Here is a 26,429-nt window from a genome sequence, read left to right as displayed (position 1 = left end):
CTCTTTGTTACAAATTTGTGATCTTTATGTAGAATTTGAACTCACATTCACTTTGCTCTGTAATTCCAAGTCTCTGTTCTGTTCCCGCTTGGCCAAAGCCACACTCATAGCCCGTATTCCAGCCTATGAGTCGTAGTATTTTACTGGATGGAAACAGGTCCTTCAGTCCAACTTTGTCCTCTTAAGCTAATCCCACTTGACTGAGCTTGGCCCATATCCCTCAAACTTTGCAATCCACTTTTCACACAGACGTTCGAGCTCATCAACCATTGTCTCCTACAATAGGCTTGGTCTGGCTCATCCTTATTCCCAATATTTCTAAATAACAAGTAGGTAATTCGATTGGATTTCAGATTTATTGACAGAGTACATACATGGCATCACAGACATCCCTCATTTCCAAGAGCAAGGCAGAATTACCACTTATTGGTAGTGCGAAAAAAAAACTGTACATAATGTACACATGTAAACAAATAATCTTGTATTGCACTGTTGTGTTTACATTTGTTTAACAACTACTGTATAGAGAAGCCACCTCAACAAACAGTTTAATTATTTCAGGGAACAGAAAAAAGAACATGGATTTTTATTGTCTTGATAAAGCTTTGACCATTCACTTCTCTCCATGGACTCTGCCTGAGTTGCTGCAAAATCAGAATCAGGATTTACTGTCATGAACAAGTCATGAAATTCAGTGTCTTGTGGCAGCGTCACAGTGCAAACCTTCATATTATAAACCATCTTACAACAAGAATATAAAAACTATATTTAGTGCAGGAAAAGTAAGGCAGAGTCTTTGGTTCATTGAGTATTCAGGAATCTGATGGCAGCGGGGAAGAAGCTGTCCTTGTGCGCCTGAGTGCTCGTCTTTAGGCTCCTGCACTTTTTCCCCCACTGGTAGCAGAGTGAAGAGGGCATGGCCTGGGTGGTGGGGGGCTCTGAGGATAGAGCCAGTGTTCCTCTAGCTCCCCATTGTTTGCTCAGGGTTCCAGTAGCTGAAATTTTTGTGTTTTTCTTGTATGCATTAGCTATGCAATTCCTTAATCCTTTGCTTACTTAGTCAGACTCCCCACCATGCCTTACAGTTTTACAAGCGTTCAAAAATAAAAGATGAGAGAGAGGGAGAATAGGAGAAAGTCACCCCTCAGCTCCTCACTGTCACCTGTAACATCAGGTTACATCTCTTGATGTTCCTGTCATCAAGAGTCTTGGGTGTTACTTTTTAGTCAAATTTATGTGCATGTTAATTCTGCTTTGTAGGCAGAAAAGTATTTTTTTAATTTTCTTTGGCTTCTTTATAGAGTTCTGTGTAGAAAATAGCAGTTCCCTTGATGTGATGAATTGAACAATGCCAACTCCAAATGTACAACATTCTTGGGAATATTAGGTGAAAATGAATCACAAAACAACTGGGTCTTGATCAATAAAATCAAGAATAAATGCTTTGGCACTTGTAGTTTGAGTAGAGCCACACAATACCTTCTGAATATTGAATTAATATCGCTTCTTGGTAATCAGCAATGATATTTCAACAGAACTGCTGCAGGAGGTCATGAACGCACTAGCAGTGAGTGGCTAAGCTTTTGGGTTGATCAGAAGGAGTGAAGTTGACACTTTGTTGAAAATATCCAACCCACTTATCCTTTTCTGTTTGTATTCTTTATTGAGGTCTGCGTAGTAATCTGTGATCACATTTAAACACGATGATCTGAGATCTAAAATTGTGGAATAAAACTAAATGTTTTTTTCAGTTCACTCATGTGAAATTTCATTCCATGTTTTCTATTTATAATGCACTATCTTTTAAAGTGAAGTAATAATTGTAGCTTTGAAATTTCTCCTTTGAAATTCCATGAGCCTCCATGTTGATGCAATCACGAAGAAGGCTCGCCAGCGGCTTTACTTTGTGAGGTGTCTGAGGAGATTCAGTATGTCACCGAAGACTCTTGAAATGATCTACAGGTGTACTGTGGAGAGCATTCTGGCTGGTTGCATCACTGTCTGGTACAGAGGTGCCAACACTCAGAACAAGAAAAATCCCCAGAGGGTTGTTAACTCGGTCTGTGACATCATGGGCACCAGACTTCACTTCATCAAGAACATCTACAAGAGGCGGTATCTTAAGAAAGCAGCCTCTCTCCTCAAAGACCCCCACCACCCAGGCCATGCCCTCTTCACCCTGCTACTATCGGGAAGCCTAAAACAAGCACTCAGTGGCAAAAAGACAGCATCTTCCCCACTGCCATCAGATTCCTGGATGATCCTGAATGATCAATGAACCAAAAACACTGCCTTACTTTGACTTTTCATGCCCTGTTTTTATTTATTGTTTATGTGAATGTTTGCACAATGACATTGCTGTAAAACAATGAATTTTGTGACAATAAATTCTGCTTCTGAAGTCTATGCATCCTCAGAAGTTGGTCTCATTTCTTTGAGTTCATGAATCTAAAGCAATGCTGAAGACACCCAAACTTTTAAAGGCAAAATTTAAAGGATCTTTTAATTCCACGAGAGCTTGTCTACAGCTGCCTACCCTTTAAGGTCTATCATGTATTTATAGGTAGCATTTGCATTGATTCTTATTGATGGTGTCTGTGTGTTTTGTCAGTGGTGTTCCTCATTCTGTGGATATAGAAGACTATGAAAAACCTGATGTTACAGGTGACAGTGAGGAGCTGAGGGGTGTACAATGCTGGATCCAGATTTTCTGTGGTCACTGAACATCAGAAAGATGAGGGCATGGTATAATTTAATAAATTGTCTTGTTAAACATGAGATCATTACAAACAATGTATAACTCGATCTATTCTGTAAATATTTAAGCAGGGCTGCTGTAAGAGACTTTCCCCAGTCTACTATGAAGTGTAAATTAAACAGTTTGACTTTCTGCATAAATCTTCCTGGCCTTTCACTTGGAGACTAAACTATTGAACGCATGGAGAACGTCTTAGAGAGTGTATACATTTCAGCACAGCATAAAATAAAACTTAACACACGGACGATGCAAAACAGGAGATAAAGTTCTCTTGTAATTATTCACAGATACATCCATGCAGATTATTTTTTTTCAATCACAGAAGCTGTTGGAACTTGGTCTTTTTATGATGTTGTAATGTATATTGTGATATTATTGTAGAGCACAGAAACTGCCTTTCATGTTTCACTATTACATTAAGCTTAATTTATTAGTGAGTGGATATTAGTTTTCTCTTGGCACCGGTTCAGTTAATCTGCTCAGATCATCTTGGCAGTCTCTGAGTCACAAGGCTGTGAGTTTAAGCTTCACTCTCGGATTTCCACGTGAAGTCTTCATGGTCTGACTAAGTCCACTGTAGACAGCTGAAGGCCCAGACTGGCTCTCGTGGCTTTTTGTTAGTGACAGTCTGCCAGCCTGGAAGGGACAGGTTTTTTCTGTCTCTACCAATCTCTACCTGTGCTTGTGCCTTTTACCACTAAACCCTTGAACCTTTATTTTATGTGGCAACCATTTGTGTGGTATCTTGTTTCTGGATTTTCAAGGTTTTCACTGGTTTTCACTTATCTACCCTGCTAGTTACATTCTCAACATTAGATTTGTTAAATGTGATTTCTATTCTATAAAATTACATTTATTCTTTATATTTTAGTCGTGATTTTCTCAGTTACCACATCTTTATTAATAGATTCTGGCCTTTTGTTGACAGTTAATTATTATCTCACTATGGGACCAATCCTGGGACCAATCCTGTTTGAGTGAGGAGTGCAGAAGGCTTGCCAGGAGAAACATCAAGTGTACCTAAAATTAATACACCAACCTGGCAAAATGTTAAAGACATGAGCTGCATGAGTGCCAAACAGCAGAAACACCATCAGGCAGACAAAGTTATGATGCAGTATCCAAAGGATCAGATCAGATCTATCCTGATACATCTAGACTGTAAAAGGCAGTCAAAAAAAGGTTTTGGCCCTGAGCTTCATCAGGAATGTCGAAAATCAGACAGACGTCTGAATTAAAAGGGGCGGGAAGGGGGAAGGAGAAGGGGAGGAGTGCAGATTGACAGGTAGAAGGTAACGTCGACTGCCTTTTACTTCCTATGGATGCTGCGTGACCTGCTGTGTTTCTCCAGTACGTTTGTGTACTGCACGAGACCCCAGTGTCTGCAGATTTTCGTATTTAACTGATGCATCTAGATACGTAGAATGGTAACCAAAGAAATAGCTAATTGTACGTGGCACTCCAAGATCAATCCCAACCTCAATGAAAGTAGAGGGCTCACCATGCTCATTTCAAAGATGACGCAAACATGTCCAGTTCCAAGTGCAGAGTATTGTTCTTTTAGGTTCTTTCTCAGATTCCTGGAATCTGAAACAGAAAAGGCATTGAGACTAGACACCCCGCCCATCCCCTATCTTAGTACTAATGACTTGCACTTTAGAACAATTCATACTTCTAGCTGATATGATCAAGTAGCAAGTACCCGCCAATGGAAAAGATTAGCTATGTAGTACCTGTTCACAAAAAGCAGTACAAATTCAATCTCTCTGATTTATTCAACTCTCATTTGTCAGCAATGCCAGAGATTGTGCTATCAAGTGACACTGATTTTCCAGCTGCCTTCTAACTACATTCTATTAAATATTTATCTATTTATTGAGGTCAGGACATTGCTGGCAAGGCCTGGTTAAATGCCCATCTTTAATGGCTCTTGAGGAGATGGTAATGAAGTTGCCTTCTTGAGCCAGGAGGCTAGCTGGTAAACGAGGGCCCATTACGACCTCGGAAAACGGTGGGCGGGTGAAAGTGATTGGCTTCCACTTTAAGGCAGTATTAGACCTCAGGGAGCCCTGAGAAAACTGATGTCAAGGGGATTTGTACTCCAGTAACCTTGAAGATGGAAATGGCTGTTGAAATTTATAGATTTATTTGGAATAAGGTATCAGGCAGAGAGGTGATTCAAAAAATAAGAAATATTACCAAGTAGACACTGAAAGAGCACATTTGTGTTGTTCTTTGAATATTTTATTTTGAAGACAGGATTTGACTTGAAAGAATTTTCTTTGGTTTTTGGACAGACTCTCGGAGCTCTTCCCGACCAGGATTCGTTCTACGATGTTACTGATTGTCTTGAGCAACAGGGAATGGAGAACATCATTCAAAGGCACATGAGCAATAAAGGAACTGACCCCGACTTAAAGCAGCAGTTTACCATTTATGAGGTATTTTTTTTTTAATTGTAAATGTAAAGAAACAATATGCAACTCTTCATATTGCTATCATTTAGTAAAATTGATGAGGTTATGCACCGTATTCACATTAACGGTGAGAAATAGGACGTGTCTAGGGAAAGAACTTTGAACTGATGAAATATTGATGGCCCGTGGATTTAGCATTGGTTATAATTGTGCTAAAAATGATTGAAGACATTAATTGAGAGATACCTCTCATAACATTACATTGTTTTTATTGTATGTTACAGTTCTTTGAAGGCATTTGGCCAACTTCACACAAAAAAAATCTTCCGAGGCAAATTGCGTTCCACGAATGAGTTTTCTAGTTTTAGTCTTGTTATCAAAAAGGGATCATTTAGAAGGATAAATAAGCATACAGCCCTGGCACGATAAACTGCTGTGGAACTGGCAACATTATGTTGATGGAGAAATGTATGAAAAAGGGCATCTAGGAAGTGAGTGGAAAATCCTAAAATTGTCATTCTGGTGGACTACAATAGGTGATGAGATTTAATATGGGTGATGTTATGGCAGCAGTTGGAAATATAAAGGTAATAAGGTTGATGGACTCCAACAACACTAAATAAGCAGGCAGGGAGGTGGAGATGGAGCTGTTGTTTGCATCTTGTATACAGAGCTCTTCTGATCCACTCAAAACCCTTGCAAGAATGGGCAGATGAGATGAAATGATTTGTATTCAATGGAGTATGTAAATTAGGGATGAGGTTGAAAGTTCAGATAGGGTTTAAAAAAAGAACAAAAGTAGACTGAAGAAAGCAAAAAAGTGATCTGGAGAAAAGTAGTGACTAATGAATGGAGTAAAACGAGAATAGGAAGAGTAGACTGAGGCCTCAGCTGTGTCAGTTCCCCGTTTTCCCCAATTATCTGCTCTTTCATAAATGTATCTGTCTCCTCTTTAAATGCCTCCGGTGATCTTGCTTCCACAGCTCTCTGTGTTAGAGAATCCTCAGGATTCACTGCCCTCTGAGAGAATAAATTCAGTTTCAAATGACTGCCCTTGTATTGCAGCTAGTAGCATAGGCAATTTACAGGGGAGGTCAGTAAAGCTCAGGAAGTGTATACTTAATTTTCCAAGTAGAAATTTACCACGGATAAATGAGAACATAGAATACAAGCAACACAAGAATAGACCACTGTCTGCATTGAACATGATGCCCAAATTAGAGTAAACATCTGCTGTTTGCACATGAAATATGTCCCCCTAGACCAGTGGTTTACAAACTTTTTCTTTCCACTCACATACCACCTTAAGTAATTCCTATGCCATTGGTGCTCTGTGATTAGTAAGGGATAACTTAAAGTGGTATGTGAGTGGAAAGAAAAAGTCTGAAAACCCCTGCTGTGTACTCTGTACATTGATCACCTACCTAGAAGCCTTTTGAATGTTACCTTTGCATCTGCTTCCACCATTACTCCTAGCGGCTTGTTCCAGGCACCCGCCGCTCTGTTTTTAAAATGAACTTGCCATGCACGTCTTTCCCCTCTATCTTAAACACATACTCTAGATTATAGAAAAGAGCACAATAAATTAACGAATGAAAATCAAAATGCTACTCAAGAAAGATATGTACACAAATTATATGCCTAAGAAAGGAAAATGGGTCTTGGAAGTTTTTTGTTATTAGATCTAAATAGACATATTATTATATTGATATTTTTGCTGCCTTTATTATTTCTATTTTATGGATAAGCTTATGTTTTGTAAATTATGATTTACATAATTAACACTGACTTAAGGGTTTGAGGAAACATTTTTAAGGAACTCAATAAAATTTAAATCATGAAAAAGAAAGATGGGACCTTCAACTATGATAATTAAGGAGGTAAAGAAATAGTTTAAATATGAAATTAAAATACATACTAAACAATTTTACACCATAATCAATGAACACAAAACAAACAGAGAGAGAATTAAGATAGCAGTGTAGCCTCCAAAGAGTGTGACCTCTCAAGTAGTGATGCTGTACAATTTTCAGGGATATTGACTAAATATATTGCCACACTAAAAAAACACAAAATAACTACAGTGGAACTCGAGAGAGATAGCATCACCGCTACAAAAGGAAGAAAGCTCAAGAGAGCATTTGTCAGGAGGTGACCAAGAAAAAAAATTGCACCATTCACCATCTCATTGTCGAGAGCTTTATACAATCTGTGCCTTGTTATCCCAATGGATTGCCGTCAAAAATCATCAGTAGTTGTAAAAGGGATAGAATTTCACAAGAGCCATGCCAGTGAATGGCAAAGTTCAAGGGATATGGGATCAGCATCCTGGCAGCAAATAAATTGCAGAAAACAGAAAGGCAGTTAGTCAGACTGACAGGAATTGAGAGGTGATGATCTGCAGAAAAATGGAAATGAGTTGTTGTTGTCTACTCTGGCTAAATGTGGCCTTTTAATGTTTAAAGAAACATTTTTTCTCTTATTTTTAATCCAAAATCTATTTTCCAAGTGGGCACTTGCACTGTGGTGCCGGCCTAAAGGTTCTGCACATCCTTTGTTACAACATACAGAGCCCCTAACTTCCCATCTTTTGGTACGATTGTAATATATCAGCATGCAAAAAGTCCAGAGTCTCGTAGTTGTTATTTAGAGAGTAAAATGCTGAATTAATATTTTTTGGATCTTCTCATTTTCCACAAGAAAGAAGTAAATTTTGCCCCACATGATGCAACCACAAACCTGCTCTTTATTAGTGTTTATTTTAAGCCAGATCAAATGGAGAACAGAATTCATCAAGTTGAAGCCGAGACATTTAGAGGTCTATGGTCGGGCACAGTGTCTGTAATGTAGGTTGACTTTGATGAATAACACATGGTGAAAACTTCAGAGAGCTTGGATTAATCATAATAATCAGTGGATATGGTTCATCCTCCCTCTCTCTTGAATAGTTCACATTTTCAGTCAGGCAGTTTACTCATTTGTTTTTCTTTTACTTTCTCACTAATTCCAATAAATGAGCTATGTTATTGAATGCATGTCTTACATTATATTATTAAAATCCTTTAGTTAGCAAGTTGGTGCAATGTTATAGTTGAATCTTTTATGTTATTTTGAAGGAGGGGATTTAATGACACATAGAGATTAGGAAACATGGAGAGGCATCATGCGAGGCAACACATAAAAGGAACAGTGGTTAGATTGAGGGGAGAACAAAAGGATGCAAATATGTTATTTGTCTGAACTTGAGCCCGTGGAGCTTCGTGTGGCATGGTGTGCATTGATACTGCAGTTCAGGAAGCCAAACAGATGGGTTGCCTTGATATAGATTGCAAAAGGATTTTGGCATGAATGTCCGGTGTTATGCCTAATAAAGTAGGGAAATAACCAGCATATTGTGGGTAAGATAGGGACATCAGGTATTGCAGAAATCCATGCACCTAAATAATTGGATGCTAATGAAGTGGACAGGATGATTTCTTCTTTTTATCAGGAGTTTTGATTTAAAAAAAACTCTTAAGAAGAGGGTGCTAATTAAAGTTGAAGCATTAGAAATTGGGTGTAAATTATTGACCAGGCTGGCAAGTGGTTGAATAGCGGGAGACAGAGAGAGGATAATGAACAGCCATTTCACAGGATATGACTAATAGTGTATGTCCACAAGGGTTGCATTGGAATCTGAGCTATTCATCTTATCGATGACCTGGATGTTGGTGGTGGAAACCACCAATCTGATGACGTGAATGCTGGTGGCCTTGTCAATTTCAACAAAGCATGAAATTACAAATTAACAGATTTAGCAGGAAGGAAGAAAAACCAGCAAATGGATTTTCAACTCAGAGCTCAGCGCAAGAACAGCAGTTTCCAAGTTGTAAAAAAAAAAACTTGAAATAATGGAGGACAAGGTGACTTGATACTTCATGTATTTAGATCATTCAAATACCACTTAACAGTGCAGAGAATAATCAGAAGCCTTTATATCCACAGGACCCATGCACAAGGTCAAAAATGATGCATCAGTGATATAAACCTCTGGTTGGATTCTATCTTGATGCAGTGAATTGTTCACAACACCAGACCTTATTTATATTTATTAACTTTGAAGGGATTTAGATTTATTTTAATGACATACAAAATCAGTGTTCCAGTTAGGAGGGTATGAAGATTTTAGATATATTCTCAGAGTACATACATGACATCACATACAACCCTGAGATTCTGTTTTCCTGCAGGTGAGGCAGAATTACCCCTAATTGGTCGTGCAAAAAATAAATTGGACAGCGTGAACATGTAAACAATCACAAGAACTATAAACAGATAATGAATGTAAACAAACTGACTGCAATATAGGCAGAGCAAAGAAAATCAATAAAGTGCACATTAAGAATCCTTAAATTATTCCCTGATTGAGTTTGTTTTTGAGGTGTCTGATGGTGGAGGGGTAGCAGCTGTTCCTGAACATGGTTGTAAAAGTCTTATGGCACCTAAATCTCTTTCCTGATGGCAGCTGCGAGAGCAGAGCATGAGCTGGGAGGTCAGGGTCTTTGATGATTGTTGTTGCCCTCCGACAGCAGCGTTCCCTGTAGATGTACTCAATAGTGTTTTGCCTGTAATGTGTGGGCTGTGTCCACTATATCTTGGAGGGCTTTATGCTCAGGGGTATTGGTGTCCCCATACCAGACCATGATGCAGCCAGTCAGCACACTTTCCACCACACCTCTGTAGAAATTTGCCAGGGCTTCTGATGTCATACCAAACCTCCGCAAACTCCTGAGGAAGTAGAGGTGCTGACATGCTTTCTTCATGATACCATTAGTGTGTTGGGTCCAGGAAAGATCCTCTGAGATAGTGACTCCCAAGAACCTAAATTTGCTCACACTCTAATCCCCCAGTGATCACTGGATTGTATACCTCTGGTTTTCTGTTCCTGAAGTGAACAATCAGCTCCTTAGTTTTGGAGACATTGAGTGCTAGGTTATTATTGATGCAATATTTAGCCAAGTTTTCAATCTCCATCCTGCATGCTGATTCATCCCCTTCCTTTATACAAGCCACTATTGTTGGCAAATTCCCTGGAATTTAGCTGGTTGATGGATGATATGGGTAAAGTTTTCTAAACATTGAGACAAACTGATAGAAAAGGTAAAGAAAAACAGTATCCATATTTGGGAATCTAGGTTGAAGAAGAATATTCTGAAAATCAGAGCCTTTCAGATGGAAAAAATAAAGTAAGAATGATAGAAGTTTAAAATTCTTTATATGGAAGTGCCAATCGATTGCAGATAGATTGTTGATTTTAGATTTGAGATTGAAAGTTTTTTTTTGTAAAATCAAAGGTATTGCAGAACAAAGCCATTATATCCTTAAAGCTGAGTCTTAGGTCAGTTGAGATCTCACTGAATGGAAATACAACCTCAAAGAGCTATAATGTCCTCCATAATGTTTGGAACAGACACTTTTTTCCCCAGTGGGAGAAAAAGAATGATCAGCATATGCTGTTTGACCTGCCGAGTACCTCCAGCAGTTTGGATTTATTTCTTAAGACATAGGTTGGAGAAAAATCCAACCACCTTTCCCAAAGTGCTGAGCCAAAAGAATGATTGAAATATTCTTTTTCAAGTCTTTATTCACTGTTCTTCCTGAAGCTTTCTGCCTCATTCCATTTCTCTTCTCCACCACCCATTATTTTGGCATTCCAGGTCCTGCAAACCTCTGAAAATTTTTAAAAAAATGTTGTCAATGAGCACACAAAAATAACAGGCAGGAATAGACCAGTCAGTAACCATTTTTACATTTGTGTCCCAGTAAATCAGCCATTCAGTGTCTGTGTTCATCCCCACCACAAGCCATCCCCAAGGATAGGAGTGTTCTACCTTCTACTGATGATGTCATGACACATAGAGCGATGGTGGACCTGATCAATGTATTATGATCTTATATTTAACTAAAATTAATCCTGCCTAATTATAATAAAGTTTTATGTACAGCACAGTATGAGCCCTTTAGCCCCTCTTATTGCTGTGCTGACCTATAATAAACCTTTATAAGGGATCGTGGGAAAGTGCTAGCAATAAATAGCAATACTGGACAATTTTTAAACAGTGGGAAAGTTGGTAGCGCTATCGCGCACCATTTATAAATACAATGAGAAAAAACAATGGTGGACCTGCTCTCCCAGAATTCTGTATGGCAGAGAAAGGTCTGCATGCACAGAGCATGGTGCATAGAATTCTGGGAAGTCAGGTCTGCCATCTTTTTACCCACAGTCTTTATAAATTGTGCATGATAGAGCTACCAACTTTCCAACACTGTTTATAAATTGTCTGCTATTGCTATTTTTTTCCTCTCTCTCCCTCCCCCACTGTGACTTACCCACAGTAAAGTTTATACCTTCATTTTAATCTTTTCTTTCCTTCATGTACCTGCACTCACGCAAAAACTTGTATCACTTTTGCCCTAAAATGCAATTCTCACTTTCACACTTGGCTAATTGGAACACTGGCGTATGCAGATGCCATGGATTGCAGAAGGGGTCGAGGCTATCAATCCCAGGCATGAAATGACGTCGTCGTTCAGACGAATTTGGTTCCACACTTGACCCTTATTCTGCCAATTAGCTGTTAATTCCTGGGATAAGATGCAAGTGTGAAAGGGGCTAGTGATTTTCCCGATAGGTTCCTGACCAGACACTTGTACATGAGCATCCCTTCTAGGGAAAAAGAAAAGTAAAGTTCTAACAAATGAAAAGGAAGATGAAAAATCACCATCACTTCTCTTGGTTGCTTGAAATACGTTCAGTGCACCTCAAGAACTGTACATGAGCTAAATGCTTAACAACTTGCTTTTGGCAAGGATCCCTGTTCCAGGAAAGATCCAGTTTACCTCATTTTTGATGATGTTTAGTAGAGTAGCTTGTCCCATAAAAGCCAGCACTGCATTACTAAGGATCAATGCATGATGGTAATGGTAGACTCTTCTACGTCTGACCTCCCCTTTGTCTTGCAGAGATTAGTGCATGATCACTGGTTCATCCTAACCAACCTGACATAATCAATTAATAGGTGCACAATTCAGCCCTTCTGACAATGTATATATTCCACCTTGGTAATCTCCATGGCTAATAGACCAAGTTTTTGCCCATATGAATATGATGCAGGTGGATCTTCAAAGAACATTCAATGATAATGGAACAGTGAAATATGAAAAACAGAGTATGATTGTCTATGCTTGCATCAAACTGCCTACAGAGACATTTTGACAGTACTGTATCTGTCAACATTCTCCACAGTTGTGGTTCTGGCTGGGAGTGTGCTGTGTTCTTTGAATTATCATATTGCCAATATCTTTAATCCATCTTTTCAGGCAGACTAGCAAATGTGATTGCTTTTCATCTGGTGCCAATTGTAGTGATTCTTTTTTATCCCAAAGATCTTAAATTAACCATTGCACGATGTTAGTTTTGTAATCAGCAATTGAGATTTCTGCAGAGGACTGATTTAAATTTTAAGTTTAGACAGATAGCGCGGTAACAGGCCGTTTCAGCCCACGAGCCTGTGATGCCGAATTGCACTCAATTAACCTATAACCCCTGGTACGTTTTGAAGGTTGGGAGGAAAATGGAGCCCCTGGCGAAAACCTGCTCAGACACGGGGGGGGGGGGGGGGGGGGGGGGGCGGGGAACATACAAACTCTTTATAGACAGCTGGATTTGAACTTCAATCTCTGGCGATTTGTTGAAAGCAATTTATTTTGAACACCTATCTAACAATTCTCATTGTTGCATTCATACCGATTTCATTAAAATATGATTGCTGCAGAGAAATAGATCAGAGGTCAATTCACAGGACCAGAAGAGAGGCAGAGAGGATCACTAGACTCTCCCTTCACTACATCAATGTGATCTACTGGGATCGTTGTCTGAAGAGGACACACAAAATCATTGAGGACCCCCTTTCACCTCACACACAGCATCTTTCAGCTGCTCCCGTGGAGGAAGAGGTACAGGAGAATCAGAGCCAGTACCACCAGGCAAAGGGACAGCTTCTTCCCACAGGCAGTGAGAATGCCGAACTTTATTCAGCATCCTTTAGATCTAGATCATGTTGAATGTGGCTGAGCACTTGAACTTGCTTGGATTCCGTTGCTTTAATCATGCTTTGATCAGGAAGGCTGAAAGCTGGCCAAGATCGACCGAAGGGCAAACAGAGCCAGGGACTTGTGCAACATAATCAGGTCACGTTAGCAAGCACGAACAAGTAACACCCACAAACTGCTGCATGAACCTTTGAATGTAGCCGAAACCAAGCCCCCAAGTTTGTCTTCAGTCAAAGCTTTTAGAATGCTTATGGTCGTCCCGTGTGAACAAAAACAGTCAAAAGCCATTAAAACTGAAATAAACTATTTTTTTAAATATTGAATATTAAAATTCTATCTCTGAGAATAATATAGGTTATTATTTCCTGTACAAATGCTGAAAGGAAAATGTATTTATTTTCTTTCCTCATTCCTTGTAATTACAAGATCTTATTGTAACAAATGCGTTCATGGATCAGGTGTAACCTGCTGCATAATTCTGGCAGCGGATTCACCAGCTGAAGTGTCTGTCAGTTTTGCACTTGTGCCAATGGAGTCTATGTAGAGAGCTGCAGTGGGATGCCCTCAGGAGTCTGCTGGCTGGAATCTGCCTGCATGCTCAGGGTTCCTGCTCCGTGCACCAGATTCCCAGACTTCATTGCATCTACTTGAATTTTTACTTGATTTGGAACAGTTGGAATTTTACCAGCAAGATTCGGCAAACTCACAGGAGACCACAGATGCTGGAATCAGAAGCTAAACAGAACCTGCTGGAGGACTACAGTAGATCAAGCTGTATAAAAAGAGAATGGTCAAAGTTATGGGCCAGAACCCTTTAATAGGGTCCACTGAAGGGTCTGGTCATAATGTTGACCAAGATTCAGGAGGAATTTTGTTTTGGAGGTTAAGATGCATTTTGTTTGTTGACATTTCAACCTTGTCAGAACAGAGATGATGATCATAACACACAAACAGACAAACAATATCTATATACACATGCAGGACAAGTATTCATACATATAAATAAATATTGTTCTGTAAATATGAGGGTCTCAGATGGTCAGTGTGAGCAGTTCCTTTGGTCGTTCGGCATTCTCACTGCCCGTGGGAAGAAGCTGTCCCTTTGCCTGGTGGTACTGGCTCTGATACTCCTGTACCTCTTCCTCTATGGGAACAGCTGAAAGATGCTGTGTGTGAGGTGAAAGGGCATCCCCAATGATTTTGTGTGTCCTCTTCAGACAACGATCCCAGTAGATCACATTGATGTGGTGAAGGGAGAGTCTATTGATCCTCTCTGCCTCTCTTCTGGTCCTGTAAATTGACCTCTGATCAATTTCTCTGCAGCAACCATACTACAGGGTGATGCAGCTGGCCAGGACGCTCTCAATGGTGGCCAGTAGCCTTGCCTGCTTCAGTCTTCTCAGGAAGTTCAGTCACTGTTACGCTTTCCTGACAAGTGAGGAGATGTTGTGTGTCCACGATGGGTCACTAGTTAAGTGGATTCCACGGAACTGACGAGATATTTGGTGCAAGGAAAAAAATTATTTGGCCATTGTAGAATTCTTACAGTTAGTGAAATTTAATTCATCATCATCTTTAAATTCAGTGACTGTTGCATAAACTCTGGAAAAGTTGTAATATGAAAGATTCTTAAAAGGACCAGAAGACAGAGTCAATCCAGAACATATCCTCTTTCTGTAGCTTGTTTCTCCTGACCATATCAGACACCAGTCTGAGACGAGTAGTCAAAGCATAAAGATGTTTCTCCTAAATGATGGTGCTGTTAACATTGTGTGGGGAACTTGATTTGCCTGTTATCTTAATAAACAGGATGATAGAAAAATTTATTTTTACTCTTGTCTGTAAAAATACACCAAGCAAGAATAAATAAGTAAAAACCAAAGATAAGTTAAGGACAAATATTTTGAAAAATATTAGCATGAAATATGTAATATATTTAATATGTAATAAAGCTAGCAACTGTGTGTGTGTGTGTGTGTGTTACTGAAAGGGTCTACTGTCTGCATGTCCATTTATCGTTTGCACTCTAAATATTTAAAGTAACCTTTCACTATTTTAAATTAGTTACTTGGATAATGAGCTGTATATCTGTGGCCAAATGCCCTGTCCTGTCCAAGGTGCTCAATGTAGTATGTGAATGGTTGTGGGGATAATTTGATTAACCCTCTCATTCCTGGTACTTGTCTAATATTTGTATTCATGAATTTGATTTCTTGTGGTTACTGTGGTGGCAATAAATGGAATCCCTCCACACCGCATCACACTGAACCCACAGAAACTGTCCCACGATTTAAACCCTACAAAAATATCCCCACACCGGCAACATCACAGAAAATCCCCCACACCAAGAACATCACGAATACATCACCCCCCCCCCCCCAAATTGTGAACATCATGGAACCCCCTCCCCCAAGCCTCAAACATCATGGATAAATCCCCCCCACCAAGAACATAACTGAAATACTACCCCCTCCACCCTGCTTGCAGTCTTAAAGCACATGATTGTGATAAATCCCCAGGACCTAACCTAGTGTATCCTTGGACATGGAGGAAAACCCTTACTCCTAAATCTTTCTGCACTTTCTGCTCTTAGCTGGGGATCAAATTCCCAGGGCTCTGGCAGATATATTTGCATCAATGTTGTTGCTGGGTGAGGTACCATAAAACTGGAATGTGGCTAAAGTTGTCCTATTACTTAAGAAGAGCTGCACAGATAAGCCTGGGAACTGTAGGCAGGTTAGCTTGACATCAGTGGTGAGTCCTCTTTTGAACTTGCTTTTAAACTCTGTTGCTGTGGTCTGAGATGAGCCATGATTTTGTCTTGAAACCTCCATGTTCATTTACACATCTTTGGAATTACCCAACGCTTCTCTTCCACATTATAATGCCATTTAGCATTTTATTCGGGTCTATTTATTTTCTAAACCTTTAAGAGAAACCTATTACAGTAATGCGTTTGGACAATTTACCATTTTGAAAGTGATTAAGGGTGGAAAGTGCAACAGGGGGTGGAACTTATCTTAACACCTAAAAAACCTTATTTTCTGTCCAACTGGACCATTGGAATAATGGCAAGAGGAATCAGTCCATTCTTTACACAAACAAAATTTGAAGCCCGCAGTTGATGTTAGCCTGAAGGAATTTTATCTTTGTGTCAATAACAAAACCTTTTTGACTTGCCTCTTTTCCTAATGGCTTTATTCCCTTCAAGGCAGTAATACTTGGTTATTGTCACTTTGACTTTGGAAAGATAGAACAAAAACAGAACCATTGAACATTGCAGCATAGAAACCGGTCTCTTTGGCTCTTCTAGTCTATGCTGAATGACTTTTCGCCCTAGTCCCACTGACCTGCACCCATCCATGTACTTGTCCAAATTCGTCTTAAATATTATAATTGAGCCGGCATCCACCACTTCAACTTGGCAGCTCGTTCCATACTCCCACTACTCTCTATGTAACATAACATAACATAACAATTTACAGCACGGAAACAGGCCTTTCTAGTCCACACCGAACCAAACACCCCTCTCGAGTCCCACCTCCCTGCACAATGCCCATAACCCTCCATCTTCTTCTCATCCATATACCTGTCCAACCTTTTCTTAAATAATACAATTGACTCCGCCGCCACTATTTCTCCCGGAAGCTCATTCTACACGGCTACCACTCTCTGAGTAAAGAAGTTCCCCCTCATGTTACCTCTAAACCTCTGCCCCTTAATTCTTAACTCATGTCCTCTTGTTTTAATCTTTCCTCCTCTTAACGGAAATAGTCTATCCACATCCACTCTGTCTATCCCTTTCATAATCTTAAATACTTCTATCAAATCCCCTCTCAACCTTCTACGCTCCAAAGAATAAAGACCTAATCTGTCCAATCTCTCCCTATACTCTAGATGCTTAAACCCAGGTAACATTCTGGTAAACCTTCTCTGCACTCTCTCCACTCTGTTTATATCCTTCCTATAATTAGGCGACCAGAACTGCACACAGGACTCCAAATTAGGCCGCACCAACGTTTATACAATCTCAACATCACCTCCCAAATCCTATATTCCATGCAATGATTGATAAAGGCCAGCATACTAAAAGCCTTCTTCACCACCCTATTCACGTGAGTTTCTACCTTCAGGGAACGATGTACCGTTACTCCTAAGTCTGCTCTTCTGTATTCATCAATGCTCTCCCATTTACCACGTATGTCCTGTTCTGATTCTTCTTACCAAAATGAAGCACCTCACACGTATCAGCATTAAATTCCATCTGCCATTTTTCAGCTCACTTTTCTAAGCAGCCCAAATCCCTCTGCAATCCTTGAAAACCTTCTTCATTATCCACTATTCCACCTTTCTTAGTATCGTCTGCATATTTACTAATCCAATTTAACACCCCATCATCTAGATCATTAATGTATATAACGAACAACAATGGGCCCAATACAGATCCTTGAGGCACACCACTGGTCACCGGCCTCCAACCTGACAGACAATTGTCCACTACCACTCTCTGGCCTCTCCCTTTCAGCCAATGTTCAATCCATTTGATTATCTCAAAATTTATACCTAAAGACTGCACCTTCTTAACTAACCTTCCATGTGGTACCTTATCGAAGTCCATATAGACAACATCCACTGCCCTACCCTCATCCACATTCCTAGTCACCTCTTCAAAAAATTCAATCAGATTGGTCAAACATGAACTTCCTCCCACAAATCCATGTTGAGTGCTCCTGATCAGACCCTGTCTATCCTGATGTTTATAAGTACTATCTCTAAGAATTTTCTCCATTAATTTACTTACCACAGACGTCAAACTTACAGGCCGATAGTTGCCAGGCTTCCTCCTTGAACTCTTTTTAAATAACGGAACCACATGCGCAATGCACCAATCCTCCGGCACTATCCCCATATCTAATGACATTTGGAAAATTACCGCCAGAGCCTCTGCTATTTCCTCCTTCACTTCTCTCAATGTCCTGGGGAAGATCCCATCTGGTCCCGGAGACTTATCCACCTTTATATTCTTCAAAAGCCCTAAAACTACATCTTTTGTAACCTCTATATTCCCCATATTTACCCAATTTGCTTTTTTTTATCTCACATCTCCCAATATCCTTCTCCTTAGTGAATACCGAAGAAAAGAAACTGTTCAATATCTCCCCCATTTCTCTAGGCTCCACACACAGTTTTCCGCTCTGATTCTCTAAGGGACCAATTTTGTCTCTAGCTTTCCTTTTACCATTAACATATTTGTCGAACTCTTTTGGATTAGTTTTCACCCTGCTTGCCATAGTTTCCTCGTACCTTCTTTTAGTTTTCCTAATTCCTCTCTTAAGATTCCTCTTACATTCAATGTATCTTTCAAACATCCCCTTAACTCCATGCTTCTTATATCTAATGTATGCCTCCCTTTTTCTTCGAACCAAGTTTCCAATATTCCTTGAAAACCACGGCTCTCTCAAACCTTTTGCCCCTCCTTTTAACCTAACAGGAACATAAAGCTTTTGCACTCTCAAAATCTGATCTTTAAAAGACTTCCATCTCTCTACCACATCCTGCCCATAAAACAAATTGTCCCAATCCACACCCTGCAAGTCCTTTCGCATCTCCTCAAATCTAGCTTTTCTCCAATCAAAAACCTCAACCCTTGGCCCTGACTTCTCTCTTTCCATAATGACATTGAAGCTGATGGCATTATGATCACTGGACCCGAAGTGCTCGCCAACACTAACCTCCGTCACTTGACCCATCCCATTTGCCAACAGTAGATCTAACACTGCTCCTTCTCTGGTTGGCACCTCTACATATTGTTGTAAAAAACTATCTTGCACACATTTCACAAACTCTAACCCATCCAGTCCTTTCACAGAATGTGTTTCCCAATCTATATGTGGAAAATTAAAATCTCCCATAATTACAACCCTGTGCTTATCACAAATATCTACTATCTCCCTACAGATTTGCTCCTCTAGGTCTCGGTCCCCTCCGGGTGGTCTATAATACACCCCTACGTGTAACCTCTCCTTTCCTACTCCTCAGTTCCACCCAAATAGCCTCCGTGGATGTGCCCTCTAATCTATCCTTCCTAGGCACCGCTGTAATATTTTCCCTGACAAGCAATGCAACCCCACCTCCTCTTGCCCCTCCGACTCTATCACACCTAAAACAACGAAACCCAGGGATATTCAGCTGCCAATCACATCCCTCCTGCAACCATGTCTCACTAATCGCTACTACATCATACTTCCAAGTATCAATCCACACCTTCAGCTCATCCACCTTTTTTACAATACTCCTGGCGTTAAAATATATGAAATTCAGAGATTTCCCAATTTTTAATCCCTGTTTTCCCTCATCTTTAATAACAACATTATTTACTTTTCCTGCCAATTGCCCTTCATCTTCTTCCAGATCATTTCCCTTCTCTATCACCTGCCCATCCATATTCAAATACTTAATACAAACTTTCTTTGTTTGCATTCTAACCTTCTCATTACTGCTCTGTACTATTTTGTTCCCTCCCCCCAACCATTCTAGTTTAAAGGATCCTGAGTAGCCCTAGCAAATACCTCTGCCAGGATTCTGGTCCCCCTGGGATTTAAGTGTAACCTGTCCTTACTGTACAGGTCACATCTCCCCCAAAAAAGGTCCCAGTTATCCAGAAACTTAAAACCCTGCCCCTTACTCCACCCCTTCAGCCACGTGATAATCCTCCACCTCATTCTATTTCTATTCACACTGTCACGTGGCACAGGGAGTAATCCAGAGATTACCCCCTTTGCGGTCCTTCTTTTTAACTCCCTACCTAACTGCCTGTACTCACTATGTGAAGAAGTTTCCCCCTTATGTTGGTGTTGGAGATTAAAACACTGAATAAATCTTCTTTGATCTGCTGATCCCCATCAGAATTCAAGTATATTTGTGAATATGAAATGGATTTGGATATGCACACTGGCTTTACAAGGAATGTATTCAGTATGGCAAAGTACTGAATAGTGTTTAATTGGAATGGATGGCATTTAAAAGGTGAAACAATTTGGCATTACTATTTGTGGGAGTCTGTTCTTTTACTTAGAAATGCTTACGCTGTACTTCATTCTTTTAATTTTTCCATGCTATTTGTCTACATGCATTGGTCTGCTGCTCAATATCAGCTCAATGCTGAACACTCCACAGTTTTCCTGGGTTTTTTTTTGTTTTACTGGGCTGAACATTAAAATTCTAAGCATTTTTGAATCCCATTGCTCAGAATCAGGTGAAACTTGGGTACAAAATCCGAGTTAGATCAAAATATAACGTGACTTGTAGCATGATGTGTTTTTGAAGATTATGGATGGAATGACTGCATGGCATGACTTGCATTTCTGTTTCCTTATAAGGCATAACTAAGTTATTTTTAGAATTTCGTGGAATGATCTGTAGTTTTCTATGTCTGTTTAGGAAGTATTGGGTAACACGGAATCTATTTGCGATCATACCACTTTGTAACTTTTCCAGATTATGGTCAGCATTTTCATTTTACCACCAGTTCAGAAGTTTGTTTTGAAATTGACTCACCTCCTTTTTATTTATACAAGGCCAATTGCAAACCATAGAACTCTAGAACATTGCAGCATAGAAACAGGCCCCTTTGGCCCTTCTAGTCTGTGCCAAACCATTTTCCAGCCTAGTCCCACTGACCACTACCTAGTCCATGGCCCATCCATGTACCTGTCCAAATTCTTAATTGTTAAAAAGAGCCCTCATTCACCACTTCAGCTGGCAGCTTGTTCCACACTCCCACCATTCTCTGTGTGAAGATATTCCCCTTCACGTTCCCCCTAAACTTTTCCCCTTTCACTCTTAACCCATGTCCTGTGGTGTGTATCTCAGTGGAAAAACCCTATCCACATTTACTTTATCTATTCCCCTCATAATTTTAAATACTACTATCAAATCTCCCCTCATTCTTCTACGCTCCAGGAAATAAGTCTCTAATCTGTTTAAAATTTCCTTGTAACTCAGTTCCGGAAGTCCAGCCAACATCCTAGTAAATGTTCTCTGCTCTCTTTCTATCTTGTTGACTATTTTTGATAGGACATGTGCTTAAATTAATACTTAACAAACAATTACCAGCAGAACACCTATTTTACAGGGAAACTCAATTATATCTAAAATCGTTCATTGGATTCCTGCTGTAGTTTTTGTGTTCCTCATGAGGGGTAGCTGTTTTCTCCTTGCATCCGCAGTTGGGCCTATTGGAATTGACTTGGTTTATCATTCTTGTTCACATCCCATTGTGAGGGAAAGGTAGCCAAGTGTTCTGTAAAAAAGAACAGCATGTTCCTGGCTGAAGTTTCTGATTCCCATTACACTAAAAATGTGCCATTAAGAAAAATTGGCAAAGTTAACATCTGCACCTACTCTCTATGCAACTTGAGATCTTCAGACCATTAAATAGAATAAAGTATATGGATGTTATATTAATTTTTCATTTATATGTCATGATTGTGAACTTGTATTCACAGACCATCCTTAATGAGGGAAACATTCAAGGGTGAAGTCCAACAAAGTTTGGTTCAGGATCACAAAGGAAGATTTTAGGACGTTGTTAGGATTTTTGGCCACAGAGGCAGATTTTTACAAACTACTTAAAGTGAGAGCAAGAGGCTGGAGGAACAACAGTTATCTTCCGAATGACCACCCTCCAACCAGATGGAATTAATATTGACTTCTCTGGCTTTTGTTACCCCCCCAACCACCCGGCTCCGGCCACTTCTTCCCCCATCACCTTCCCCCAGCTCTGTCTCTCTCCCTTCCCTGTCTCCTTTGGCATACACATAATGAATTCTCACCTCTCTCCTTATCAGATCCAATTAACACCTTTTGTTGGTCTGGATTCCTCTCCCAGCCAATATTGTCTGAATTCTGAGATTTCCAGCTTCTGCTCATTCTGCTTATTACTTGAAGAAGGGCCCAGGCCCGAAACGTTGGCAATATATCTTTGTCTCCTATGGACACTGAAAGACTGGCTGAGTTCCTCCAGCATTTCTGTGTGTTTTTACTGGAGATTGTTGCCCAAACTTGCATTGAGATTTTCTGGTTTAGGGTAATTATATTCAGGAACAAGCAGTAACGGTGTAAATTATTTTCCAAGATTGCAAACCCCATATATAAAAAAAAAATATATATATATACACATATATGCAAATATTCATTGTGTTATAGATCTTGTACATGATGGTTAAAGCACTGGACTAGTAGTCTGGTGTCTTGGATGAACAGGGCTGACCCAAGTTTAATTCAACCTTGGTATCTATGAAACTTCAATTCAATAAATAATCTGAAATTTAAAATAAACTAAAAAATGATATATTCATGATCAACACAAATCTCTGCTTGCCATAAAAACCCAGTTAGGTTTTAATGGCAAATAGAGCTTTGCCATCTTGTATAAGACTTAAGCCCCATGTGTGTTGTTGACTCTAGTCCAGCAGGCCACTCAGTTCACGGGTATTAGTGATGGGTAATGAATGCTGGCTTTGCCAATGATGCCCAGACCACATAACGCTCACCATCCCCAAACAAAAAGTAAATAAAAATAAACAATGATTCTCCTTTACCCAGAATGCACTGAAGCATGAAGATGGTGAAGACGATGGGCACACGCCGAATGCACGGAGGGACAGGAGGAAGCTTACCCCAAATGGGGAGGATGTACGAAAAAGCAGGCAATCTTCAGGACAAAATATGGCTGAGCTGCTACCAACCAGGCCACAACAAGCTAGTCCTCAGCACCCAGCCCCGGAGGGAATGAACCACAGGAGTTCCACAACCTGTAGCACAAAGACTTCAGAGATGATTTCTATCCATCCCAAGCAGCCTGATCACCAAACACAATCTGCAGCAACTTCAACCACACCTCTAACCCCTGAAAGAGACTTGAGTTCGCCATCTGCAAACCAAGGGAATTCTTCAACAGAGTAAGTGGCTGTTTGGTACAAAGGTTTTTTAAAAAATATTGCTCAATATTTTTATATTGGATGATTTGCATGTCGTTTGATGCTTTAAGTTTTGCACTTTGGAGACAACAATGAGGTACAACTATACCAAATAAGTGAAGGGACATTTTTGCTTGAAGAATTAAGTGTAGTGACCATTCCCTCCATTACATACAATATCTACTTATTTTAATGAACTTAATTGATTAGGTGGGCACTTTAGGAAGTTCATAGATTATGGAAGATGCACAGTTAGCGTAGGGGCGGACGGTTAGCATAGTGGTTAGCCAACACTGTTAAGTGTCAACAATCGGGACATGGGTTCAAATCCTGCGCTGTCTGTAAGGAGTTTGTACGTTCCCCCTGTGTCTGCATGGGTTTACCTCGGGTGCTCCAGTTTCCTCCCACCATTCAAAAACATACCCGAGCTGTAGGTCAGTTGGTTGTAATTGGGCGACATAGGCTTGTGGGCTGAAAAGACTGTATATCTAAATTTAAATAAATGCACTTGCTTTCCTGCTTTTAGCTGATAATCTTTGCATATCTTAAAATTTGTTCTCTTTATACACATTCAGTTTCATTTTAAAAATAAGGGTTTATTGGTTGGCAATAGTATTGGCAATGAAGAATGTAATATGTTTTAATTCTTATAATATTGCAGGATAGCATATAGTTCAGTTTTGTTTGATGGGGAGCATCACAGAAATATAATCAAGTCAAGTCTCCTTTTTTTGTCGTTCATACCATAACTGCTAATGCAATGCACAGTAAAGACGAGATAGCTTTTCTCCAGAACCATGGAGCAGGTTTACATAAATAAGAGTTACATATTAAAACATAATACAATAAAAATCCATTATATACTAGTACACGAATGTTCTAGGAATTGAGGAGCCTGATGGCTCGGGGATAAAAAAAAACTCTTGCACAATCTGGACCTGTGGGCCAGAATGCCATGGTACCTCCTTCCAGATTCAGAAGGGAGAAAAGTTTACAAGAAGGGTGTGAGGTCTTTCACAATGTTATTTGCCTTTTGCATGCATCATTTGTTGTAAATGTTCATCAAGATGGGAAGAGAGGCCCCAGCGATCTTCTCCGCTGACTCCACTATCCTCTGCAGGGTCTTACGGTCTGAAATGGTACTGTTTCCAAACCAAGTGGTGGTGCAATTACTCAGAATATTCTCAATGCATCCTCTGTAGAATGTAGTGAGGATGGAGGTTGAGAGATGAACTTTCCTCAACCTTCGCAGGAAATAGAGGGGCTGCCAGGGTTTCTTGGCTATGAAGCTGGTGTTGAGGGACCTGGTGAGATTCTCCACCTAGTGCACTCCAAGGAACTTGGTACTCTTGATGACCTCAATGGTGAACCGTCAATGGTCAGCAGAGAGTAATCCCCCTAGGTTCTCCTGAAGTCAACAACCATCTCTTTTGTTTTATTAACCATCTCTTTTGTTTTATTAACGTTTAGATGCAGATTGTTGGCTCTGCACCAGTATGTTAGTGACTGCACCTCATCTCTGTACGCTGACTCATCGTTCTTTCTGATCAGGCCCACCACGGTAGTACTGTCAGCGAACTTGATGATGTAATTCGAGCTGTGTTTTGCTGCACAGTCAGGAGTCAGCAGAGTGAACAGCAATGGACTAACCCCACGGCCCTGGGGGACCCTCATGCTCAGTGTAGTGGTCTTAGAAGTGTTGTTTCCAATCTGGGCTGCCTGAGTTCTCCCCGTCAGGAAGTCAAGTATCCAGTTGCATAGGAAGATGTTCAGGACCAGCAGGCTCAACTTCCCTGTCAGGTACTGAAGTATGATTGTGTTGAATGCTGAACTGAACTCAATAAACAGCATTTGAACATGTGTGTTCTTATTTTCCAGGTGGGTGAGGGCTAGATGGGGATCCTCCGTAGAGCAGTTGGATCTATATGCGAACTGCAGGGGGTCCAGTGAGGGGGGCAGCAGGAGCTCAATGTGCCCCATGAGGTGACTCTCGAAGTACTTCATGATGGTAGTCGTGAGTGCAACAGGGCGGTGGTAGTCATTGAGGCAGGATACTGATGACTTCTCGGCACGGGGACAATGGTGGCGGCTTTGAAGCACGTCAGAACTACGGTGCTGCTCAAGGAGATTTTAAAGATGGTGGGGAGAACATCTGCCAGCTGAGCTGCACATCCCCTGAGCACTCTGCCAGGAATGTTATCTGGACCAGCATCTTTCCATGGGTTTACCTTGCCTAACACTCTCCTTATATCGGCCTCTGTAAGACACAGCACCTGATAATTTGGAGGAGAAATGGTCTTCTTCACCAACACATAATTTTTCACCAAGACACTATAACAGTACAAACATATTTTAAGCGATTGTGCTAATCTTGAATCTTTGCCCACTGGCCTTTTCACTAAAGGGTAGCATTTTTTTCCTCAGCGTTGTGCATTAGTTAATGGAAGAAGGTACATTTGCTTCTATACCAATAGGAAGTATTACTGTATTAAAGGCTAAATAATTTGGTATGCTCTGATGTTGTATTGAAGATGACTTGGTAGTTTACATTTAAACATTTTCTCCTTCATCTGATGCCCAAGGTTGAATTGACCTCAGAAACAAAAGCAGACATGATTTTGCCTGTGTGGCTTAGATTTTTTTAAATTGTCCAAAAATGTAATTGGCATAAATGTAACCTTACTGAATCATGACATGTGAACTATTCCCACTGACCAATCCATCCATGCAGCAGGATTATCAAAATGAGAGAAGTGCACAGGCTGCCTGACATTCCAGGTTAAGACTGTATTGGGCTTTTGAATGTTAGCAGGATGGAAGGGGGGGCTTCCTGATTTTGAAATGGCAATGTTTTAGTGGTTGTAACAGAATAATGAAAATTGTTATTTTAAAAATCGCTATTTATACACAAGTTATTGTCCAATGCCCAGAAACAAATACAAAAAATGACAATCACTTTGATGACTTCTAATGCATGAAGTTTGCAACTTCTCACTGGTCTAGCAAATTTAACAATTTGAGCTACAATACCCAGAAACCTCCTGCCAGTTCCGAGTTACTGAAACAGTGTAGCGATAGCAATGGGAATGAACGCATTTTCTTTGATGACCATGGATTATGCAGAAGGAAGTTGAAAAGCATAAGGTCTTGGTCATTCCTTGGATGACACTCTGCATGGTCTAA

At 40.2% G+C, this 26,429-nt stretch overlaps 1 protein-coding gene across 7 annotated transcripts in view; it reads left to right on the top strand.

The window, feature by feature from the left end:
- fhod1 (formin homology 2 domain containing 1) overlaps positions 1 to 26,429 on the top strand; it is a 276,370-nt gene that overhangs the window by 189,226 nt on the left and 60,715 nt on the right. For all 7 annotated transcript variants that reach the window (XM_069901429.1, XM_069901428.1, XM_069901427.1 and 4 more), the window contains 2 exons: positions 5,056 to 5,199; positions 22,873 to 23,228. In XM_069901429.1, coding sequence (XP_069757530.1) covers positions 5,056 to 5,199; positions 22,873 to 23,228 — 500 coding nt within the window. The remainder of the gene's footprint in view (positions 1 to 5,055; positions 5,200 to 22,872; positions 23,229 to 26,429) is intronic.

Source organism: Narcine bancroftii, chromosome 10 (assembly GCF_036971445.1).
Source record: "Narcine bancroftii isolate sNarBan1 chromosome 10, sNarBan1.hap1, whole genome shotgun sequence".
In the NCBI taxonomy this organism is placed as follows: Eukaryota; Metazoa; Chordata; class Chondrichthyes; order Torpediniformes; family Narcinidae; genus Narcine; species Narcine bancroftii.
Note: the sequence above shows the minus strand (reverse complement) of the source record. Positions and strands in the feature narration are given on the sequence as shown.